Below are 25,711 nucleotides of genomic sequence, written 5' to 3'. Positions count from 1 at the left end.
TATTACACTGTATGCTAACCGGGATTGAAATGAAAACATTAAAAAAAAGAAGTTAATAAATACAGAAGCAAAAGCATATGGATGATAAGTGGCCTCACTGTCTCACTGTTTTGAAAGTGCTTTCTTAAAACTAAAATTATAGTCAATCAAATAGTTATTTTGGAAAGGGAGAATTAATTTCTGTTTTGGTTTCTAACCTAGCTTTTTGGGAATCACAAGATTTCTTTGTGACAATACTAAGATGGGATGCTGAAATTCATCTTTTTTTTTTTTTTTTTTTTTTTTTTTTTTAAAGAATGTTCCACACCCAGTGTGGAGTCCAGTATGGGGCTTGAACTCATGATGAGATCAAGACCTGACCTGAAGTCAAGGGTCAGACACTCAACCAACTGAGCCACCCAGGTGCCCTTATTTCTGATTCTTTAATGAATAATGCAACTAAGTAAAATTGTGTTCTGAGAACCTACTTACTTTTTCTTCTTGTTAAAGTCTGATTTGGGTGGTGGGAAAAGCCATTGTACTCTACTTATTTGCCACCAGCCTCTGGTGACATTTGTGCATACGTCTAGTATCTAGAAAGGACCATTTAGCTAGAATCAAAAAGATAAATAACTGTTAGCAAGGATGTGGAGGAAAGAAGACCCTTGTGCACTGTTGCTGGAAATGTTAATTGGTGCAGCCACTGCGGAAATCAAAATAATAAAAATAGCGGGACACCTGACTGGCTCAGCTGTTGGAACATGCAACTCTTGATCTCAGGGTCATGTGTTCAAGCCCACATAGGATGTAGAGATTACTTAAAAATAAAATCTTTTGGGGTGCCTGGGTGGCTCAGTAGGTTAAGCCTCTGCCTTCGGCTCAGGTCATGATCTCAGGGTCCTGGGACCGAGCCCCACATGGGGCTCTCTGCTCCGCAGGGAGCCTGCTTCTCCGTCTCTCTCTGCCTGCCTCTCTGCCTACTTGTGATTTCTCTCTGTAAAATAAATAAGTAAAATCTTTTTAAAAAATAAAAAAAATAAAATCTTTTAAAAAATTAAAAATACAAGTATCATATGATCCAGTAATTCCACTACAGGTTATTTACCCAAAGAAAATGAAAACACTCATTGGAAAGACATATGTACCCTGTGTTTATTGTAGTATTATCTACAGTAGCCAAGATATGGAAGCAACCCAGTGTCCATTGATAGATGAATGGATAAAGATGCTGGGGCGGGGCGGGGGGTGTATATCTCTAGTGGAATATTACTGAGCCATAAAAAAGAGTCAGATCTTGCCATTTGCAATAACATGGATGGACCAAGAGAGTATTATGCTAAGTGAAATAAGTGAGACAAAGAAAGATAAATATCACATGATTTCATTTACATCTGGAATCTAAAAAGCAAAAACAAAAAGCAGAAACAGATCCATAAATACAGAGAACAAACTGATGGTTGCCCCATGGGAGGGAGGAAGGGGCATGGGCAAAATGGGTGAAGTGGAGTGGGAGATACAGGCTTCCAGTTATAAAACGAATAAGTTACGGAGATTAAAGATACAGCATAGGAAATATAGTCAGTGATACTATAATAGCATTGTGTGGTGACAGATGGTAGCTGTGCTTGTGGTGAACATGGCATGAATTACAGAGATGTTGAATCACTATGTTGTACACCTGAAACTAATGTAACATTGTGTGTTAACTATACTGTAATTAGAAAGAAAGAGGGTAGGGGGGCCTCACTGGCTCAGTCAGTAGAGCATGTGACCCTTGATCTCAGGGTCCTGAGTTCAAGCCCCATGTTGGGCACAGAGCTTACTTATTTAAAAAAAAAAAAAAAAGATTAAAGAAAAAAAAGGCAGCTTGGTTAAAGATGTTTATTATATTAAAGATATGTTGGCCTTCCATTGTATTATATACATTCTTCTATTTTCAGTCACAATTAAGATATAATTTAGAAACAAGTTTCTATTACTTTTACTTTTTAAAATATTAATTTCTTCTTTATTATAGAGCAAAGAGATTGCATTCCAACTTCATGAGGATTTGATGAAGGTCCTTAATGAACTCTATACGGTAAGCACATAATCTTTCTTCTTTTGCAAGAATCCTTGGTTTAGAATTTTGGTTTGCAGAAACATTGCTCTTACTAAAATTTATTCTAAACTAGGATGTTGATGGATGCTTCTCTGGTTGAAATGTGGAACAAGGTGGATGGATGCACACTACTACATTTTGCCATATCCTCTCATTTGGGGAGACTGTATTCAAGTAAATATGTATGTGCAATTAGCACACGTTTAAGAAACTAGAGTATAAATGTCCCAGTAAGACATGTTTTTAACTGGTTGAATTATAGGTGATATGTACATATATTTAATTCCAGAGTATTTTGTCTTAAATTGTTACCATTCTTAAATTAGCCATTCCGGAATTTGAGTAACTTAGAGTTGCTTTATTCTGTTACTTTAATTAATTTTTTTCCCATTTTAGTTAAATTGTTTGGTTAATGACCTAATATATTAAAATTACATTTGGGCAGGTATATATTTTTCTCCTTGGCAATAATCTGCTTTTTTTTATTCATGTTACTGTATATAATCATAAGAAATTAAATAAATTAAAGCTATTTTATTTAAAAAAAAAAACAGTGAGGTTGCAGGTTGGAATTAGTCATATGTCCATGTAAATTTTTTTATACTTAATGATCATATTATTAAACACAAATTCCTTCTGGAGGAATTTGATGAGTTTTTATTTTAAAATAGAGAACAGCATAATGAGAAATGAATAATATTAATTTGTATAGCTATAGATATTTGCATTTTTATTGTATAAGATTATTTGAATTCTTATTTATAGGCAAATTAAACCTGAAACATTATTAACATATGTTTCTTGATTTACAAATCCCATTTGTTCTTAAAAAGCCATGTGTGTAAAATGCAGTTTTGTAAATTGTTTTTAATGCTCCATTGATAATTGCTAATTAAAAGACACTGTAGTTTTAAGCTTTTTAATTTATAAAATGAGTGATATTCTTATGAAATTCACTTTTCAGTTTTTCGTACATGTGTGATAAATTTGTATTTTTTTCTTATATATATATATATATTTTTTTTTAATTTATTTTCAGCGTAACAGTATTCATTGTTTTTGTACCACACCCAGTGCTCTATGCAATCCGTGCCCTCCTTAATACCCACCACCTGGTTCCCCCAACCTCCCCCCCCTTCAAAACCCTCAGATTGTTTTTCAGAGTCCATATTCTCTCATGGTTCACCTCCCCTTCCAATTTCCCTCAACTCCCTTCTCCTCTCCATCTCCCTATGTCCTCCATGTTATTTGTTATGCTCCACAAATAAGTGAAACCATATGCTACTTTTAAAAATGTATTTATTTTAAAGAGAATGCATGGGGGGGGGCAAAGGGAGAGAAAGTTGTAAGTAAATGCCTCACTGAGTGCAAAGCCCCACATGGGGTTAAATCTCACGACCCTGAGATATGACCTGAACCAAAACCAGGAGTCAGTTGCTTAACCAACTGCCACCCAAATGCCCTGCTAGTGAAATTGAGTTTTTGATGATAAAGGCCATTTATTAGCTCATAGTTTTTGTGTGATTTGTTCATTTCTGATACCCTAAGTTGGCAACCATTTTTGGATTTAGAATTTAAAAGTTAAGTGAACATCATGCCTCTGAGGCATCCAAAGAAGAAATTCTATATCTTCTTCCACTGAACTATTCTAAGATGAGAGCTTTGTGACATTTCCCTTGTGGATCCTTTTGCTTGGACATTGTTTTGCCTAGAAATAAAAATCAATCTCTAATACTTTAAAAAATAGATCTTTCTCCCTCTGACCTCTCCCCTCTCATGCTCGCTCTTTCTCTCTCTCTTTCAAATAAATAAATAAAATGTTTAAAAAAAACTGGGTGCCTGGGTGGCTCAGCTGGTTAAGCAACTGCCTTTGGCTCAGGTCATGATCCTGGAGTCCTAGGATCAAATCCCACATCGGGCTCTCTGCAGGGAGTTTGCTTCTCCCTCTGACCTCTCTCCTCTCATGCTCTCTCTCTCTAAGAAATAAATAAAATAAAATCTTTAAAAAAAATAGGTCTGCTGATTGTCATGACATCATAGACAAGAGCATATTGATTATGGTCTGAAGCTAGTAGTACTAGTCAAAGCAACAATGGCAGAGTAAACTTGATCATTGAGTATGAGGAAAATCAGTAAAATGCTGTGTGAAGATTTTATCTCAGAGAGGGATGTGCGTAGTGAAATTTTTCCTCTATTCAGGCTATCAAATGGACTTAGACATTTATCAGACTCTACAAAGATGTATCAAGTAAGCTGATATCTCAAAACTCTCATCATTTTTTCTCAGCCTGAAAGACTAAAAGAGCCAGGTTCTAGAAAAGGCCACTGGAGTTTGAATGACCCTGTCAGAGTCATTTAACCTCTCAAAATCAGTTAAGAAACTAAGGGGTATGGGGTGCCTGGGTGGCTCAGTGGATTAAAGTCTCTGCCTTCGGCTCAGGTTATAATCCCAGGGTCCTGGGATCAAGCCCCACATCAGGCTCTTTGCTCAGCCGGGAGCCTGCTTCCTCCTCTCTCTCTCTGCCTGCCTCTCTGCCTACTTGTGATCTCTCTCTCTGTCAAATAAAGAAATAAAATCTTAAAAAAAAAAAAAAAAAGAAAGAAAGAAACTAAGGGATGGTAGAGGTGAGCAATGAGGTTCTGCTTAGGTAGTCTGTAGATCACTTTAAACTCTTGGAAAAAAAATTTATCTTGAGGCACCTGGGTGGCTCAGTGAGCTGAGCATCTGACTCTTGATATTGGCCAACCTCTTGAGCTTGGGGTCTTGAGTTCAGAAGCTCCACATTGGACTCCCTACATTTGGAAAAAGAAAGATCTTAACCAGAGAGCATGTTCATCCAAGGTCAGAGGTCCTGTTCCTTTGGGAAAGACCTTCATTATACACATACACATATGTGTACACAGTTCACTATAAAAGATAATGGTGTTTGGTCTCTCTTGCCCTTTAAATTCAGATATACAAATTCTGTCTTATTGAAATGATATTTATTCATTATACATATTCAGCTTATATTTGGGAAGAAAAGATGAGGAGTATTTGAACAGGGGACCAGGAGTTGGGGGAATGCTGTTGAGGTTTCTTGTGCAAACATTGATGGGTCATGGACAGATGATCATCAGAGTTACATTATGCATAGAAGTTTGTACAGCAGATGATGTAGTAATGATTGCTAAAGCAACAGGTACAAAATATGTAGCCTTAAGCAACTGAGGATGCTATTGAATTCCCTTCCTTTTTTTTTTTTTTTTTTTTAAATCTCTTGATACTCCTTCAGAGTCAAAAACATCTGAAAGTACATTAGCTTCCTTACACCGGTATAGCTGATGAGCACTGAGCGCTTTTTTCAAAATTACAGTCAACCTTAGTGGTGAGCAGCAGCCTTATGTGTGGCTTTCCTTACCCAAAGATAGTTCTCCCAGAGGCCTCTTGGTTATTCCAAACATTCTATCAGAAGGTTAAAACACAAACACCCAGAAGGAGCCAAAAGAAATGCCTTGTGATCATTTATACCTTAGAGTGAACCGTGTTTTATCAGATCCTTTTAGTAGAGGTGTGCATCAGGCATAAAGGCCAGACTTCTGAGCAGAGGAGAGAGGATGGTGGCATCAGAGTGCCATCCAGAAGGGGAGGAAAGGCTTTGAGGACATTCATACCCTTCTCTATATTTTTTCCTCAACCTTTCCTTTATTTGCAGAAACAGGGCCTCAGGATGATTGTGTCTCACCTGGAAGACACATAGGGCAGAAGAACGAATTCTCTTATTCAGCCCTTGTATTTTGTATTCAGGCCCTCACCAGATTGGGTGAGGCTCACCCACATTGTTATGAAGACTAATTTATTTATTCAACAAACATTTTTTGTTTTTATTTTATTTTTAAGATTTATTTATTTATTTGACAGAAAGAGAGAGAGAGAGAGAGAGAGAGACTGCACGTGCGGACAAGCAGGCATAATAGCAGCTAGAGGAAGAGGGAGAAGCAGTCTCTGTGCCGAGTTGGGAGCCCAATGCGGGGCTCATTCCCAGGACCCTGAGATCATGACCTGAGCTGAAGGCAGACACTTAACGACTGAGCCACCCAGGTGCTCCGCCCCCCAACATTTTTAAAATGCCTATTAGAGTACCAGGCACTTTGGGATATACTGGTGATGCAGGTATGAGTAAAAACAGGCCACATACTTCTTCTCAAGGCATTTATATTCTAGTGGGCAGAAAAAGACAGTAAACAAATATATGTATAGTATGGCAATTATAAGTACTAAAAGGATAAATCTGAATTAATACAAGCATTCAGAACAGTGCCTGGCCCACAGTAAATGCTTAATAAAAGTTAGCTGTTAGTGCCCCCCTGGTCATGTCATCCTCTTCGTCATTCGTTGAGGGGGGATGGTAACAGCTCTTTGTCTGTGGATATCAGGGACGATATCAGCAGTAATTACACATGACTCTTATATATGTATATACACACATATGTACACTTTTTCCTTATAACAGATATTTATTACTTTTGTAAAAAAGGAAAAAAGAAGATAACTTTCCCTAAAAAAAACAAATCAGGGCTGCCATTGGGTTAGTAGGGAGGTGGAAAAGCAAAAACAAAACAAGGATGACACGAAAAGTCAGAGGGGGCATTGAAAACAAATTTTGCCTTCATCAGTCTGGTAAACAGTGATTTAAATTGCTAAGACACTCCCCTAATACCAAAATCTCAACAGGTTATGTTGCATTTTAGCAGAAAGACAATGATCTGTCCTAAATTAATGTCTTTGCTTTGCAGCATTATGCTCAGCATTTTAAAAAACAAGGGGCTTACCATCCTCAGTAAGCAAATTCTAACAAAGATTAACACAGACGGTCATGATAAATCCACATGAAATTGATCGGTAATTATGTGTAATTGATCATCACACTCCCTATACATCAGTGACACACATGGCTAGCTAGAGTCAAGAGGTAATCCATCCTCCATTTCCATTAGCATTATGAGGAAAGAACTGAGAAAATGAAGATTTATCCAGCCTTATCATGAGGCAAGCACATTATCCCAGTCATTTCTTTTAGCAGCCCTAGGAGGCAGGTATTCCTAATCCCAGTGTAATGAAGGGGAACTGGGGCTCAGAATGATTAGCTCAGGATCACACAGTTAATGAATGTTCCAAAATCTAAACCCAGCTTCGTGGTCCCTAAGGCCCATCAGTTGTCCACCTGACAGCTGCCTTAGGGAAGGTGGGGCAGGGCAGGTGGGGGAAGGAAGGGTGGAACATGATCTAATAGATAAAACTCATAGCTAAAACTCACACTGCATGCTCTCCTGGATACTTGTAAAAACTCATTTGAGCTTTCCAGACAGTCTGGTGGGTTACAGAATGGGAAACCCAAATGGTTTTGCACTTTAGGCTTTAATGTTGGCGTATGTTCATTTGGAGTGCCTCTTTAAGATACAATCTTTCATTTATCTTGAATGTTATATGTGTCAACACCACCTGTGCAGCTGTGTATTCATACACAGTGATTACTGCTGAGGATCTATTGCTGGATACTCCATTCATTTTTGTTTCCTCCTTCTGACTGCACTTCTGATTTGCCTAACAAATGTAACTAGAAAATGGAAAGGCTGTCCTAGCACAAACCCAGAGGCGCTGAGCATCTTCTGTGGGATTTGGAAAACGGGGTTGCTGCATGTACACAGATATCCACCCTGGTCTTTACATATCTTTGAACCACTTATCTGTTTAAAATGATAAAATAAAAAACTAATTATTTTTTAGAAGGGCTGAGAGGGAAGACACTGTTTATTATTTCAAGCCCTTCCTTGAAAACTCCACCTCAGAGGACTGCTGAGGAAAGCTTTCTTGGCTGGCTTCTGAGCCTCCCACGAACCAGGAGCTAATGCATTCTTCTGTAACAAAGAAACATGCCCAAGGCAAGGTTGAAACGTCATTCCGAGAGAGCCCAAGATACTCGCCACCACGTATCGGAAGATTTTTCTCTGAGCCTCAAAGAGGGTTTTTATTTATTTATTTTTTTGGCTAAGTATTTATTTTAGCTGGAGGGCATTTTAAGTATTTGAAATACATATCTTTGTAGTGAAAATGAAAATTCATTCCTTTGAGATGGACTACGAAAAGGTCTCATCTCAGAACAAAACACTGAACAAAGAGAAATAAGGTAGAAAAGAGATGTGAAAAGCTCCTGAATTAAAAACCTCTTGGGCAATACCACATTCTCCATGATGCCACCTGGAAAACTTTTTTAAAAAGCAATCTATTTAGAGATCTTGGGCTGACAAAGTGTTCATATATATCCTTCTGGCATATTATTACTAGATACTTCGATGGAAAGAGAGAGAGGCGTTGGGATCAGATGACTCTGCCAACTTCTGAATTCTAATCTTGGGGTTGACAGACTGACTTTGAAGACTAAGTTAGCTAATGTAGCCTGGCTTCATTTTCCTCCCAAAATGTTTGGGATTAATAAAATTTTTCCCTGTCTCTGAGGACAGCTGCTTGATAAGAACTTTATACATAAATGCCTTTTAGGACATCCTGCTAATTAATGAAGCCAAATGATCCCAAGTGCCTGCTTGGAATTTTCATTTTCTCTCTGAGATTTGAGATTCAGTTACGGTTGGTGCTTATGAATTACAAATAAGACTGTCTTCTGAAAGAAGTGAGCAGTATGAACTGGGGATAAAAAATTATTTGGCTTAGAAATGAAAATGTTAGAAAGTATAGTTAAGAAAAAACAAAAAAATTCTAAAGAAGGTGTCATACCAGAGTGCCTGGGTGGCTCTGTCAGTTAAGTGGCTGCCTTCAGCTCAGGTCATGATCCCAGGGTCCTGGAATCGAGCCCCACAGCAGGCTCTCTGCTCAGTGGGGAGTCTGCTTCTCCCCTCCCTCTGCCTGCCGCTCTGCCTACTTGTGCTCTCTCTGTCAAATAAATAAATAAAAGCTTTAAAAAAAAAAAAGAAGAATGTGTCAGACCAAGAATTCTTCTCAAGGAATATTTTATCCTGACTATTACAATTCCAAAATACAGTTTTATGACTTTTAAGTAGTTACAGTGCTTTAGTAGCTAACATCTTAATAAGAATTTTTTTTTTGTTGGGTACAGTATTTTGCATTGTTTCTCATTTGCTTATCAAGCCCAAATATATAGAGATAACAGATATACATAGAATAAATTAGGGGCATTTTGCTTGGATTTATTGTCTCCAAATGGACCAGGAATGTTCACCAGTAAAAATATACAAGTCATGTGGCAAAAAAAATCAAGATCAAAATCAATTGTATCCATTTCAGCGTATCTTAATACATTATTTTATAACTCACATGATTATCTGAATTTCATCCTACTCTAGGCTGATTGTAGAATTGTAAACTGTAGAATTTTAAGCACTAAATGGGCCTTTAGAAATAATCAAATTAACTTCCTCACTTAAGGAGAATATTACAGAGGCTCAGATTAAGTGATTAACTAAAGTCTCAGGTTGAAACTGAAACCCAGGTTTTATTTTAATTTAGGTTAGTAAGTAGTTTTCTATGCTGACTGCTTCAAGGGAGAGTTACCAGTTGGGCTTCCAGTCTAAAAGATTAAAGCTCAACCGGAACATAATAACAGCTAACTTTTGTCAGGTACCATTCTAAGCACTTTACATTAATTAGTTTTCTGAATTCCCCCAACAGCCTCATGGGTAGGTGAGGCACAGAGAGGTTAATATACTGCCAGAGGTCACACAACTAGGAAGTCTCAGACCAGGCACATACTGTAATCTCTTTTTTACTGGCAATTATAATCTAAAGTTATTAGGTACCAACATTATGTACCAACAGAGGTTCAGGCAGAGGGTTTGGAAATCCAAAGGGAATTTGAGAAACATTGAGGACTGAGAGAAATTCTGAGAGGAAAAGGCAAAAGTGGACAGGATTTCAGTAATAAGAGAGAGGGAGAGGGGGCGGGGAAGGTTTTGGAGGCAAAAGTAACAATGTAAGCCAGTGCACACAATTTGGAAGAACATGAGGCATATTCATAGAATTTCCTTCTGGATCCATATCTAGAGAGAAAGGACAAGTCAGGAGTTCAAGGATTTTGAGAGAGTACCAAAATGAAATTGTCATGAACATAGGGAAGCAAAAAATGGTTAGACATCTGGGGCACCTGGGTGCCTCAGTCAGTTAAGCGTCTGCCTTCAGCTCAGGTAATGATTCTGTAGGTCCTAGCATTGAGTTCCACATAGGGCTCCCCGCTCATCAGGGAATCTGCTTCTTCCTCTCCTCTGCATGTCACACCCCTGCTTATGCTTTCTGTCTGCCAAATAAAGTAATAGTCTTTAATAGGGGGAAAAAAAAAAACTGTTGGACATCTCACCGAAAGCAGTTGAAAACTCAAAAAGCTTCTTTGTACAGATTAAGTTCTTTCACCTTCCTTCTTTGTTCCCCTCACCTTTTTTTTTTTTTTTAAATAAATGGAATGACATGTGTTGGATTTAAGGCACAGGATATGTTTCAAATTCCAAAGCATTTTTCACTGAAAGAAAAGGATTCTACACCGTTTTTCCATTGTAGTTGATGCTACAATTCTAAGCATTGTAGGGCTTTTGCTTTATGATTCCAGGTGTCTTGTGTTCTCCATTTAAATATTTCATGTACTAAACCTTATAACTTAAGTGTCTGGTGAACCCATGTAATGCTGTATATGCATGCAGGGGAGCAAGAGCCCCTAGCTTCAGGAGTCCCAAAGAGACCTGGTCCAGCCACTCGCTGCTGACACAATCCAAAGGCAGAGAAAGGAATGATGGTGAAACAGGAAAGGAATTTATTTCCGTGAAGCCAACACCAGGAAGACAGGAACTAGCGTCTCAAAGACTGGCTCCAAAGTGCCAGAAATGCTTCCAGGCTAATACCAGGAAAATGTGGGGCGAAGGTGGGTGTGTACGTGCAGGTGGGCAGTGAAGGTCAAATCCATTATTGCCTTGGGGTCAATCAACAGGTAGGGTCTTGCTGGCTCAGGGCAGCCCTTATGGCTTGAAGGGGTAGTTTTGCTTCCCCTCAGGGAAGGCTTTGCCCTTAGGGTCTTCTACCTGAGCCAAGAGACTAGCTGGAAAGAACCCCACTAGCAAGTCTGAGGTCAAAAGGGAGGGAGCTAACATCCTCTTTCAATGTTGAAGGCATGTGAGACATTTCCCTGGAAAGAATTAAATATTTAATACTGCAGGAGACTTTGAAATTCTATGAAATTCTTTGGCTTTTCATTTTACATACACTTTGCCCCTCAACATGGCCAACTACTTCAACCTTACCCATTGTCACTTCTGCCACTGTGTTCAAGGTGGTCCCGATTAATAAGTATTCCAGGTGCCAGCTCTTGGGTATTTTTTTCAGTAGATTAAACTTGTATTTCAGTGCCTCTGAAGACTGTCTGAAAACCCCTTTTGGAACAAGAGTTTCCTGAATGACTTCTGTCACTGACTTTTCTCTGTTGACTTTGTTGGGCAAGGATTAAGTCTCTTGGCAGGTCTGTTTCTTTGATGCATAAAACAAAGACCATCCTTCTGTTCTCAGCCTCCAAGGTGTGAAAATAAACAAGTCAGCCTTGGTGGGACTGAGGCCATTGTGGGCTTAAAGGATGTGAAAGAAGGGTGTTTCACTTAGTGCAATAGCACCCATTAAGCATTCACTGTGTGTCAGTCACTCCTGCAAGAGCTTGATATATATTCTTTCATTTTCTCTCCACAGCAGCCTTACAGGTACTATTCTTAGTCCCAGTTACAGGTGAGGAAACATTCTACAAGGCAAAACATAGATTTGAACCCCAGTCTGGTGCCTGAGTTCAACTATTAGAGCTGGTGAGAAATGAAACCGGCTGTCTTTTAAGACCGTGCCCTCCTTATTTGGAGGACAGTTGCCCAGCAAGTATGCGGAGGAGGCCTGTGGTCTGTGATGTCCTAGGATTTTCGGATTGCAGTTTTTCAGCATTTGTCCCAAATCTCAGAGTCTCTTCTCTGTCTCTAAGTCAGTTGAATGGGAAGCGCTAAAAGCATTGTTGCCTCTGCTGTAGACTTGTTACAGGGTCATCTCTGTTGCATCCAAGTAATACACACCCAGTGGCTGGGGCGTTGGGGGGAGCCTTTCAGCAAATATGGAGGTCCTAGAAATGCATCAATGACAAGCACGTGGCCTTGTCATCAGTGAGCTAGACTAGTGAGCTATTTCCATGTTTGGTGTTAGATTCTGGACTAAGTAGAGAGACAGGTCTCCACAGCTCTGTGCAAAGCCCAGAGCCACCAGGGAGCCTGATTTCAGTGATAGTCACTGTGACACCTGATTTTTGTGATAAAGGAAGGATGGGAAGGGTTCTCCAAAAAGCAGTTCGTACATGAGGCAAAGCACTGATGTGTGAAACCACATTCCCTTGTGCTTGAATACTGCCAGAGCATTAGCAAATCATTGATGTAAAAATAAAGGGAGTAGTACGTTGGACTTCCTAAAAAAAATCCTCTGCCCTTTCCAGCATGTGAAGTACTTGAGAGATAAGGAAAATAAACAATGAATTTTAGACAGTGAAAAAAAATAAAATTAAATTTAAAAGAAAAAGAAAATATCCTTCACAAAAAGAATTTTTTGGATACAGTGACATTTATTTCATGTTAGAAATCTCTAATAATTGTGAAATGGGCAGATATTATGCCACATTAATTGCTCTCATGAAAAATTACTCTTATGCACTAATGAACTGATATCAATCAATAAGCAATAAAATATAATTGGATTTCTAGTAATAAAACATAATGAAATCAAATAGGACAAAGCCTATTTGTGGTACTCAAGAAATGTTTGCTGAATATGAATGTTTGTTGAGAGTTCATAAACAAAACCAATAACCCCTATCTATGACTGAAAGACTTAAATTAGAAACTGCCTCTAGTGACTATTGCAAATAGAGCTAGGACAGATAAAGATTAATAAGTACAGGTCACTCTTGTTACAAATAGAAACATTTTTTTTTTTAAGATTTTATTTATTTATTTGACAGAGAGAAATCACAAGTAAGTAGAGAGGCAGGCAGAGAGAGGAGGAAGCAGGCTCCCTGCTGAGCAGAAAGCCCGATGCGGGGCTCGGACCCAGGACCTGGGATCATGACCTGAGCCGAAGGCAGCGGCTTAACCCACTGAGCCACCCAGGCGCCCCGAAACATTTTCTTTTTAATAAGGGCTACAATAATTTATCTTCTTTAGGATAAATTAGTCATTTTTTACTAAAAATTTTTATTAAAGTAGCAAAATGTTGTGAAACTAATTGTAATTTATATTGCCACTTTAAAGCTGTTAAATTTAGCATTTTGAAAAAGATGACTAACACCTTGTTTTAGCTTAAATATTACAATAAAAAATAAAAGCATGTGGCAAATCTCTATATCACCCTGTACCCACCAAAGAGTTTTTGGGTTTCCCCCCTTGATGATCACTTGATGATTGATCACTGATCAGCTTGGCAGCTAATTAAAGTCACAAGAGTGATAGATATCCTGGAATAAGTTTCATCAATATAACGGTACATTAGGCTGTCCAGGCATTGTTCATTTCTAGATATTTTCTGTGCAACAGAGCAGATGAGTTATGGCCTCAGAGCCCATGGAGGATTATAGGAGGAATCCTACTTTCTCAGTGTAGCATGGTGTACTACTGGCTGCCTCAAGTCAACAGAAGCAGAAGGAGATAATTAGTATAATTTGTTGTTACACTGGCTTTTCCTTTCAGTTAAAATTTATCTGGTATTTACCCTGACACTGAAAAAAATCACTCCCTTTACCCACTGAGAAGTATATTATACACACACACAACTCAAATCATAAATTCTTATGGTATTTAGTTGGTACAAGATTCGTATCTGAAATCAAGGACACACAGCATTTTGGAGTTGGAGAAGGCCTGGAGGATCACGCGGTCCAACCACCCCCTTGATAGGTGAGAAAGCTTCAGGTTAGAAGAGATGAGTAGTCTTGCCCCCAGGTCAGATGGGTGGATTGAGGGCTCACACCCTTGGATGTACAAGACAAGAATGCTCCTTCCCCAACACAGGCTCCTGAAGCTGGAGAAGAAAACAGTCAATTTTCAACTGAAAACAAAAACATTAACGATGGCATGGATTCTGTCTTCCTATAGACTGCTAAATGCCATCCTATTTTCTTTCCTCTTGAGTTTCATCAACTACTACCCTTTTAGTGGGATATTATTAAAATCCTCTTAGAAGATTTCTAGTTACACGATCAGTTTTTCCTTCTATGATTTGGTGCATTTTTTCTTTCATTCCACACCTTTCAAGGTGTTTGAGAGGCACAGTTTGATTGTCCCCTAATTTTGGTTATGTAGGGAGAGCTGATGTTGTCATCTCTAGCAGATAAGATTCAGGGCCTGATCGAGGGTCAGACAGGCTGAGGTTACAGAGTTGTTCTCTAGCAAAGCAAGGATCAAAATCCAGGTTTATTGGATTTCATAGACCTAAGCTGTTTCCATTGAACTAGCACTCTTTATAATTACTCTTCAATTGAATATAATCTGAAATTACAATTACTATTTATAATTACTCTTGAAACAAAACTTTAACATTACACTAAATAGTAATATAATTATTCTTTTATTTTCTTTAGCCATGTTTACTCCCTTCGCATATATGTCTTCTCTATTTTCCCTTGTGTTTATTCTCTGCATTTCTGTTGCCCTTTTAGTTGGTTGGCAGGCCCTAGTCAGCAAGGTCCAGAATCCCAGATAGTGCCTTTCGTTCAAAGCATTTGTTTGAGTTATAACTATAATTTGATGATAAATTCAGACTCTTATACTGATTTCATTTCAGTGGAGCCACAACATACCTCAAGTGTTCCTTCATAAACTAGCTGTAAAGGAAACATCTCATGCTATTTAATTGTCAGTCTTGATCTATTTGCTCATTCTAAAGAGCTTTGCTAAAATTCCTTATTTATTTATTTGTTTGTTTGTTTGTTTATTTATTTATTTGACAGAGATCACAAGTAGGCAGAGAGGAGAGGGGGAAGCAGACTCCCTGCTGAGCAGAGAGCCCGATGCGGGGCTCGATCCCAAGACCCTGAGATCATGACCTGATCTGAAGGCAGAGGGTTAACCCACTGAGCCACCCAGGTGCCCCTAAAATTCTTAACATATACATAAGTGGCCTAAATGGAAATACCACCAATTTCCTTCCCTTTACCTCTATCAGAAATGATAATCTTGGGGTGCCTGGCTGGCTCAGTTGGTAAAGCATGAGACTCTTGATCTTGGGGCTATAAGTTTGAGCCCCATTTTGGGTGTAGAGATAACTTAAAAATAAAATATTTATTTCAAAAAAAGAAATGATCATCTTTCCTGTCATGGAGAAATCACTACCTGTTTTTACCATGTGTTGTGATAGGAGCGCCTGGATGGCTCAGTTGGCTAAGTGTCCAGTTAAGCATCCAACTCTTGGTTTAGGCTCAGGTCATGATCTTAAGATCCTGGGATTGAGCCCCACATCAGGCTCTGTGCTCAGTGTAGAGTCTGCTGGAGATTTTCTCTTTCCCTCTCCCTCTGTCCCCCCTACCCCACGAACACACACACAAGCACTCTCTTTCTCTCTCAAAAATAAACAAATCTTTTTTTAAAATGTTTATGATCATTTTTTTCAAATATCAGCAACTGACATTTACTGTTCACTTATTATATGTCAGACTTTTGGGGCTCTTTTCATGTAAGGACACCTTTAATTCTTCCAACTACCTTCTGCATTCCATGAGTGAGAATGATACACTGGTTTCACAGTGAGGAAATCGAGGCACAGAAAGATTAAGTTGCTTGCCCAAGATTACACCGTAAGTAAGTGCACAAGTAGGATTTGAACCCAGATAGCCCATTCTGTGAGGTTAAGCTCTAACTACCAGTATACTCTCTCAAAGTTGAGTTCTCCCTAGTTATTTTGCAAATATAATGGAATTTTGTATATTCTGTTTTTGTTCACCTGTGGAGAGCCATATCAGCCTAGGAAGAAGAGGTGAATTTTATGAGAGTTCATCATGTCTGCCCTACAAACCACTCAGCACCTCAGGGGTCAGAACTTCTCCAGCCCTAATGCCATGAATGAGAACAACAGTGGTCTGTACCTCTCAGCTTAGAGCATAATCTGAAGCCAAGTAATCTGTCTCTGGAGCCCGCACACTTATTTCCACATCAGACCGTAAAAACTATCAAGAATCAAACTCTCCGCTCTCTTATGTGCTTCTGTGCATTCTGTGATTTAATCCCCATTTCACCTCAGAGGAACGAGGGCCCAGAACAGTTAAGAGGCTTGCTTGCTAGGAAGTGGTGATAGCACAGGAACTCAAATCTGGTTCTGCCTGGCTCCGGAAGCTGGGAGTTGGCTCAGTGCCCTAAAGAGCAGGAAGGCTCGAGGTAGCAGGTGGAAGGATCCTGGCATGCAGTGGTAATGGGTCTTCTCTGACAGGCCCTTCCTGCCCGCTGGCCCTGTTGAAAATAAGCCCTTGGATAGGCGCCTGGGTGGCTCAGTCCGGGAAGCGTCTGCGTTCGGCTCAGGTGATGATCTCAGGGTCCTGGGACTGACCCTGGTGGCCCAGGCTCCCTGCTCAGCAGGGAGCCTGCTTCTCCCTCTCCCTCTACCACTCCCCCTGCTTATGCTCTCTTACTCTCAGATAAATAAATAAAGTCTTTAAAATAATAAAATAAAGGGACGCCTGGGTGGCTCAGTTGGTTAAGCAGCTGCCTTCGGCTCAGGTCATGATCCCAGCGTCCTGGGATCAAATCCCACGTCGGGCTCCTTGCTTGGCAGGGAGCCTGCTTCTCCCTCTGCCTCTGCCTGCCATTCTCTCTGCCTGTGCTCGCTCTCTCTCCCTTCTCTCTTCTCTAATAAAATCTTAAAATAATAATAATAATAATAATAAAATAAAATAAGTCCTTGGAGACACAGCATGGCCAGGCAGAGTCCATAACCTGAACTGAGGCTGTGTGGCCCCTGGAGGGCCAGGTTCCTTGCAGCACAGCCCCTGGGGCTCAGCATAGGGTGGCCCGAGGGTCCTACTTTCCTGGGGAACCCAAGAATTTGCTGGGAAACAACAGGAACAGGCTTCCAAGGCTGTGGCCCTGACTTGGTGGTGGTGTTAGTCTGGCACTTACAGAAACTCAGTTACAATTCACGCCTTCTCATGTATTGATTGTAGAAAAGAGATCTTGATTTTGGGATGCTGACAGTTAAGGAAACTCCAAAAATGTAGTTTCTCAGAAGAGCTCTTAGTGACTGGTGAAGTTAGTAAACTAGCAGGCTACATATGGAATATTGTCGCGAATACACTGCTTTCCATTTCCCATCAGCCCAACCACCATACCTTTCTTTTCTCAGGGGCCATGAACTCCAATGCTAACTGTATCTCATGGTGAATTTGAACTACTTAGCATCTCATTAGACCATTCCCAGGTATTTTATTGGCAATGCGGTTTTGAATGCCGGGGAGGGAGAAGAATAATTCGAGGCACATACTAGGTATTAGGAAATGTTCGTTAAACGACTGTATGAATGGACAGGCGGACTGTAAAATGGCTTCCTGTCCTTCATTTGTTTCTCACCAAATGCCTATTTTTTTTTTAAGATTTTATTTATTTATTTGACAGAGAGAGACACAGCGAGAGAAGGAACAAAAGCAGGGGGAGCGGGAGAGGGAGAAGCAGGCTTCCTGCTGAGCAAGGAGCCCAGTGTGGGACTTGATCCCAGGACCCTGGGATCATGACCTGAGCCGAAGGCAGACGCTTAATGACTGAGCCACCCAGGTGCCCCCTAAATGCCTATTTTACTCCCACTGTCTAGAAGCAGTATTGAGAATCCAAAGGTGCACAAGACCCTGCTGGTGCCCTGGGTGAACTTAAGGACGGTCCGTGATACTGGATGGCACACAGGTATTAGACCCGTGGCAGAGAGCCTGAAGTGCTGTCAACAAGAAGGCCTTGGCAGTTGGAAGAACACGATAGCTCTGGTGGGGGAACCAGGGAACACTTGGCAATGGGTGAAATCTGAACTTGCCTTGAAGGATGAGTCAAAACGTTAGGACAAGGTTTGGGGGGAAGACATCACAGGCAGTGGGATTGGCTTGGGAGAAGGCCACGGAGGCAGGAAAGCACACATCCTGAGGAGGGAGTGTTCAGTGATTGACTTAGAGAAGTACCCAAAGTGCTGTTTGGGCCAACGTTAGGGCCACACTGCCCTAACTCCATGGTGGAAGGAGACATGTCAAGTCTGAGGAAATGTTGAGAGAGAGAACAGGGAAAATGCCCCGTGACTGTTATCCTGGATTCACCTTCTTCCCATTCCCTCCTGTTGTATGCTAAATGAGATTACTTCACACCCCCAAATCCTCCTGCTTAGCTTCACGGGATTGCTGCTAAGATACAGCTCTGACCATACCGTTTACACCTCCGTGGATTCATGAACACCTATCGAATACTTTTAAGCAATTTTTTTGGTTGAGGTTTCAAGGCTCTCCTGATCTGGCCCGACAACTGCTGCAGTCTCATCCTCCAGCCCAGTGACCCAGCCATCCACTTTCCAAGCCCTTCCTTAGAGTCCTTCTCGAAGTCATGGTCTACACATGCCCACCATACCTGTGTGTTCCCCCGGCTGCACATACCTTTGCTGGTGCTCTCCCTCCAGCTTGAATGTCCTCTCCCTTCACCTGTGTCCATCAGATTCTCCAAGGCCCATTTTTTAATCTCCAAAAATTTAAGCTCTTAGAAGTAGGAAACCAAGTCCCTATTTTTACACCCATCATTGCCTTGTGGACAGTAAATACCAAGCAAATGGTGAGTGAATAAATAATTATCTTTCAGCCCTCTTTCCCTCTATTCCTAAATATGACCAAGAGCAGCTGTATCCCCCAGGAAAGGGGCCTTCCATTTTTATAGTGCTTTAGAATTTCCAAAGGTTATAGCCTATAGCAGTCTAGAATACCCATCTGGAACCGAACTGCCAGGGTTTCAACCATTGTTCTGCCAGTTACCAGCTATGTGACCTTGGGCAACTTCATTCACTTCTCAAAGCCCTTCTAGTCTCATCTGTATAATAGGAAGAATAAAGGTATGTGCCTCATAAGAGTTTTTTTAGAAGGACTGAATAAGCTATTATTTGTAAAATGCTTAGAATGATACATGGCACAGAGTAAGCGTTATATAATGTTTTGTTCGCTAAACATATACATATTACATACATATGTTAATGGTGTACATTATATGCATATGCACACACACATATTATAAGTACTTAGTAAAGTTTTACATTCACACACACGTAGGGATGCACAATTGAATGTCCACAATGACCTTGTAAGGTGAGCAGAAGTATAAAATAAATTCCCCCCACCTGGTAACTGGTAGACTCATTCTTAGAACCATGCCTTCTAACTTCTGTGCCAGTAGTCAGAAAGTAAAACGTAGAACCTTAATACACTCATCTTCTTCAAACATGTGAACGGTTTTCAGATACATAATGGTTTCATAACACTAAATATTAAAAATCGCTGTAGATATTTTAATTATTTTGATTTAAAGTACAGGAGTAGTGTCAGATACATTATATGGGTCTGTCAGTAAGGGAAAAAATGTTAACAACTTCTGTGCAAAAGTTTTTGCGTAGGATTTCACAATTGCAAAGAAATTTTTCACTGTATTCTTCTGCAGTTAAGAAAAGATGGCGTAGGAAAGATATGTTGAGTGTGTTCAGTGGAGAATTATGCATGAGGTTTTAGTAGAGAAGAATTCAAATAGGAAAATATGTTATTGGAGTACATTTAAATGGATATATGCCTATCATGTCATTTGGTATGCAAATGCCTGTGTTTGCATTAAGCTGATGGAGGAGCTATTATTTTCTTTGCAGTATGTATTCAAAATTCACCTTTAAAAAATAAGAGCTTTCTGGGCGCCTGGGTGGCTCAGTGGGTTAAGCCACTGCCTTCGGCTCAGGTCATGATCTCAGGGTCCAGGGATCGAGTCCCGCATCGGGCTCTCTGCTCAGCGGGGAGCCTGCTTCCCTCTCTCTCTCTCTCTGCCTGCCTCTCTGTCTACTTGTGATCTCTCTCTGTCAAATAAATAAATAAAAATCTTTAAAAAATAAAAAAAAAAATAAAAAATAAAAAATAAGAGCTTTCTTCTACTCTGAAAAAGAGAAAACTGTCTGTTATTTTATTTTAAATACAAAACACATTTAATTCTGTCAACAGCTTACATTTTAAATAATGTAGTTTGTACTTGCATTCATTATCTGCAATTAGAGTTCTCAAAAAGCTTTTAGTGTTTTTCTCCTCAACTTTTAAAATTCATTCATTGTTATTGTTAACATTTTAGAAAATAGTGGAAACCCTAAGTCACACTGGAAAACTGAACAAAGAAATTTCCTTCTGGAAATTACCATTGAACTGGGTAGAAAATCCTCAGCTATTGTGCTGAACCACATTATGATGGGATATTTACACCCTTTTCTTGCTAGTTGGGTCAAGAATGTTTTCCTTTGAACCCAGACTAGTTTATAAGAAACCCCATGCTGGCAGCCAGATGAGGATCCATAGTTCATAAGGCTTAGTTTGTGCAGATTACTTGCTTACACAGGTCCTCAGCACCTAAATAAAGGAAGAGTTCAAGTCTTTTCTTCAGGGTGTATTTAGGAGAAAAGAATGCTTAGATTCCCAGGGCTGTCTGGGAAGCCTTTTCATCTCTCTCTGGTGGGGGTCACATGTTCTCATTTCTTCCTTTGACTATTAGCAAGAAGAATACAGACAGCTGAGAGAGAAAGAGGGAGAGTGAGAGAGACTTGTTGTTTTGATATTTTGGGGGTTTTTTACCCTCTCTTTAAAGATGTAACTGCAACCAGGGCCCAAATGGTATGTGGTTTGCAGGGTGTACAAACAGAGCCAAGCCTAGAAATACAAGGTGTGTCATCAATTCATTGACCTTACTGTTTGCCCAGCTGTAGGGTGACTCCCTTGTCATTCCCCAGCTGCCCAGCTGCTGCTTAATGCTGTTTTATTTTTCTTTTAAACTTCAGTAGCCAACCAGACTTCTCCTGGACAGGTTTGATAATTACTAAAAACAGATAACTTAGCAATTACACACAACTCAGGGAAAGCTGCCACAACTTTGCAGTTTCGTCCTTACTTTGTTCTTGTTCAGCAATGCCTTTAACGTAATTTGCTAGCTTATGTTTTAAAGGGAAGACATCATCAGATTTTGTGAAAATAAGTAAAGGCTCTTCATTAACCCCATGTTTGACACTTCAAATAGTCACCTTCAGAATGTGCATTAAGTTGAACCATTCTTAAGAATGTACTGACTTTGCCTTTCCTTTTTTTTTTTTTTAAGATTTTATTTATTTATTTGACAGAGAGAGAGAGATCACAAGTAGGCAGAGAGGCAGGCAGAGAGAAAAGGGGAAGCAGGCTCCCTACTGAGCAGAGAGCCCGATTCGGGGTTCGATCCCAAGACCCTGAGACCACGACCTGAGCCGAAGGCAGAGGCTTTAACCCACTGAGCCACCCAGGTGCCCCTCCTTTTTTTTTTTTTTTTTTTTAAGATTTTTTATTTATTTGTTTGACAGAGAGAGATCACAAGTAGGCAGAGAGAGAAGGGGGGAAGCAGGCTCCCCGCCAAGGAGAGAGCCCGATGCTGGACTTGATCCCAGGACCCTGGGATCATGACCTGAGCTGAAGGCAGAGGCTTAACCCACTGAGCTACCCAGGCGCCCCTTTCTGCCTTTTCTATAACCTACCAATACAGCAATTTCATATGCTTCAACCTAAATAAATATATTCCACTGATGCTTCCAGTTCCCAAACTATTTTAAAACTCATCTTTTTGAAATGAAAAAAATCAAGTTCCTTACTTCCAAATGTTACATTAAATCTCTTCTAAACAACTACATTTCAGTTATAAAATTGACTCTGAATAATTTATGGGTTATTTATAAATGTAATAAAATCCATTTTAAGTGGATGAGAATTTGACATAATTTATGGGAAAGCACCACCACCGATGTTTGGATGCTAAGTTCTGGTATGTTCCTTGATATGTCTCTTGAATTGGAGTCATACCTTACCTATGTTGTCTCTTTTAAGCAGTATAATTGTACTTAAAATAAACAAGGTTTAGAAATGGCCCAGATTTCTGACTCTGCTTATAAAAGCAGATTGAAATATATTGGAAAACTGTGATTTTTGAGGTAAAATCTTTTAAAATCTTTGACCATTACTTTGGATCTACAAGTACAGGGATTATATACAGATATGATAGTTACTATAAGAGTAAATATACTTATTTAATATTTGAAAAAATGTTTATTAAAAAAGCATCCATGTTTTCTAAATGCTTTGGGAAATAACTATGTAGATCAAGTTTTTTTTTTTTTTCCAAAACAGCAGAGTGTTAAATTGGCAATATGTGTCAAAAATCTTGAAAATGTGCATATTTTCTAACTCTGCAGTTCTCCTTCTGAAAAATGTACCATAAAATTTTTTTTAATTTAAATTTTAAAAAAGAAAATGTACATGGAAAATGTGATCATTTTGCACATAAATATTTCTGGGACAATAATAAAACCAAATGTCTAAGGATTTAAAATTTTATAATTTTTAAATTTTAAATTTTTAAAAATTTTAAATTGAGAATCATTTATGTAAGTTTACAGCATACATGGAAAAGACACATTACAAAATTTTATTTTCTATATGTTCCTAAATATATTAAAATGTAACTTATGCATATCATTTCTAAGAGAAGAAATAAGATAGGATATATATCAAAGGTTTCAACACAGCTTCATTTATAAAGCAGAGAGTTGAAATATCCTAAAATGTTCAACAATAGGAAATTAGTCAAGCTATGTCCCAGTCATATAAAGAAATATTATTCAGGCTTTAAAATTGTATTTTAGAAGAATATTTAGTGATACAGAAAAGTGTTCTGATATATTAAATGAAAAAAGGAGATAGAAGGAGCACCTGGATGGCTCAGTCAGTAGGCGTCATGATCCCAGAGCCCTGGGATCAAGTCCCCCATAGGGGTTCCCTGCTCAGTGGGGAGCCTGCTTCTCCCTCTTCTTCTGCCTGCAGCTCCCCCTGCTTGTGCTCGCTCTCTGTCAAATAAATAAAATCTTTAAAATTTATTTAAAAAAGGTTAAAATTGTTAATACAGTATGGTACAAATTTTTTTAAAGGAGAAATATGTGTCATTTTCAGATAAGAGTGGGGGGGCACCTAGGTGGCTCAGTGGGTTAAGCCTCTGCCTTCGGCTCAGGTCATGATCCCAAAGTCCTGGGATCGAGTCCCGCATCGGGCTCTCTGCTCAGTGGGGAGCCTGCTTCCTCCTCTCTCTCTCTCTCTCTCTGTCTACTTGTGATCTCTCTGTGTCAAATAAATAAGATCTTTAAAAAAAAAAAAAAAAAAGAGTGTGTGTGTGTGTTTGTGTGTGTGTTTTCATAGGAAAAAGACCAAATGGCTGTACCAAAAATCTTAACAGTGGTTATCTCTGCTTTTTATTTTCTTTTTTGTGTCATATGTTTTCTACATTGAACATACAGTACTACTTTGTGTTCAGAAAAACAGGTTTTTTAAACTGAAACAATGTGTGAGCCTTAATATTTACATTTTATATTTTGGCCAGTAGATTTTATGGAAAAAAAAAAATCTCCTTAGTAAGAGCTGTACTATTTTGGAGTTTTTTTAGAAGTCCAAAACTGGGGTAAAATTTATCCATGAGTGATGGTTTATTCTGCAGATTAATAATGCAGAGATTTTAGAGAACACTTTTGAGCTTAAGAGAACTTTTCAAGCGCACTGAAAGCATGCCTAAGACTCTAAATCATTTTTTCATCAAAGCCTGTCCCCTAAGTGCCTCTTCCTGGCAGGTGAATTTGCATATTTCTCTTTTCTTTACTTAGAAGCAATAGTCCATAATTCATCTATTTGACTAACAATCTGGCTCTCCCCCTGCCAGTTGGAAGGTGATATTTTTAACATATTCCTCACACAATGGCTTCCATTCACTCTCGGAGTCACAGACCAGCATCTTGTAACAATTTGGGTCCCATTTTCGCAGGTGATGAAAACATACCATATGTATCACGCAGAGAGCATCAGTGCAGAGAGCAAGCTGAAAGAGGCTGAGAAACAGGAAGAGAAGCAAATCGGAAGGTCTGGGGATCCCGTCTTTCATATCAGACTGGAAGAGAGACATCAGCGGCGAAGCTCTGTAAAGAAAATTGAAAAAATGAAAGAAAAAGTAAGTGAAAAACATCACAGGGCCTTTCTGTCCTCACTTCGGGTGACAGTACTAAGAACACTGATATAATAACCAATAGATGCACCTTGTAAATTATTGTGAAATTACACACATTTCCTCCCACAGGAATGAAAAATGTTTAAGAAACATAAAAATCATGTACTAACAGCTGGACATCGTGTAGTGTTGAAGGCCAAGTACTCCATATATAGTGTGGGGAACTTGAATATTAACGAAGGGGTTTCCTTGCAATTGGGCCTGAAGACCAAATACGTTGTTGGGTACTTTTAGTTATTTAAATCGGATTCAAAATGTACTTTTCTCGGAGGACTTCAGAGGTCATTGGCATATGTGGAATACATTGTTTAGATTAGTAGAAAGTCATGTATCTCTCTCTGACTAAATGACTTTGTTGTCTTTCTCAATACCTGGCCCATCTCCATTTCCAGAGACAAGCAAAGTATTCAGAAAATAAGCTAAAATCGATTAAGGCACGGAATGAGTATCTCCTAACCCTTGAAGCAACCAATGCCTCGGTTTTCAAGTATTATATTCATGATCTTTCAGACTTAATTGACGTAAGTACTTGAAGTTTTTATATTTTCCATATATTTTTTTAAAAATTTTTAGCTTTTTTTTTTTTTAATGATCTCTATACCCAACTTGGGGCTCGAAGTAATGACCCCGAGATCAAGAGTCACTCACTTTTCCAACTGAGCCAGCCAGGCACCCCTATATTTTCCATAGTAAGATGTAATTAGCAGTAACTATATTTCATTGATTCGAAAACACCCTCATTTCTCAAACCAATGTTATTTTTTATAATACTCAGAAGGAAAAACTGCTGCCAGTTAAACCATACATGATACTGAAACACTATCAACTGTAAGATGCACGTGAAAAAGTGTGTATCCTACAACCAAAGAAAAGCAAATGATTAGGTTCTGTGAAACTATGAGTTCCTGGTAAACTCAGCTAGGAAAGGACCCAGTCATTTTTAAATTATGCAACGGCACAGCCCTAACTGCATTCATTAATTCAAAGTATATTTCTTGGGCTCTATGTTGTTAGGTGCTCAGGCTATGGAAGCATATACAGTTCTTTTTTGTGTGTTTTTAAGTTTTTATTTTAATACTGATTAGTGAACGTAATAGTGTTATATGAGTTTCAGGAGTACAATATCATGATTGGGAGTTCAGTATCATTCAATACAGCAGCACTGGCTCATCACAAGTGCCTTCCTTAATCCCCCTCATCTATTTTACCCATCCGCCCACCCCCAAGCATATACAGAGCTCACCTTCAGGAATGCAAAGTGGAAAA

The 25,711-nt window shown here is 39.2% G+C and overlaps 1 protein-coding gene across 3 annotated transcripts in view; it reads left to right on the top strand.

The window, feature by feature from the left end:
• Positions 1 to 25,711, top strand: part of SRGAP1 (SLIT-ROBO Rho GTPase activating protein 1) — a 279,336-nt gene that overhangs the window by 167,533 nt on the left and 86,092 nt on the right. For all 3 annotated transcript variants that reach the window (XR_007129383.1, XM_047740988.1, XM_047740987.1), the window contains exons 4-6: positions 1,997 to 2,059; positions 24,206 to 24,388; positions 24,838 to 24,966. Coding sequence is in view for 2 of the 3 variants with exons in the window: in XM_047740988.1 (XP_047596944.1) it covers positions 1,997 to 2,059; positions 24,206 to 24,388; positions 24,838 to 24,966 (375 nt within the window). In the remaining variant the exon portion in view is untranslated. The remainder of the gene's footprint in view (positions 1 to 1,996; positions 2,060 to 24,205; positions 24,389 to 24,837; positions 24,967 to 25,711) is intronic.

Source organism: Lutra lutra, chromosome 8 (assembly GCF_902655055.1).
Source record: "Lutra lutra chromosome 8, mLutLut1.2, whole genome shotgun sequence".
NCBI classification, from domain to species: domain Eukaryota; kingdom Metazoa; phylum Chordata; class Mammalia; order Carnivora; family Mustelidae; genus Lutra; species Lutra lutra.
The sequence above is the reverse complement of the archived record's forward strand: the minus strand, read 5'-3'. Positions and strand labels throughout refer to the sequence as shown.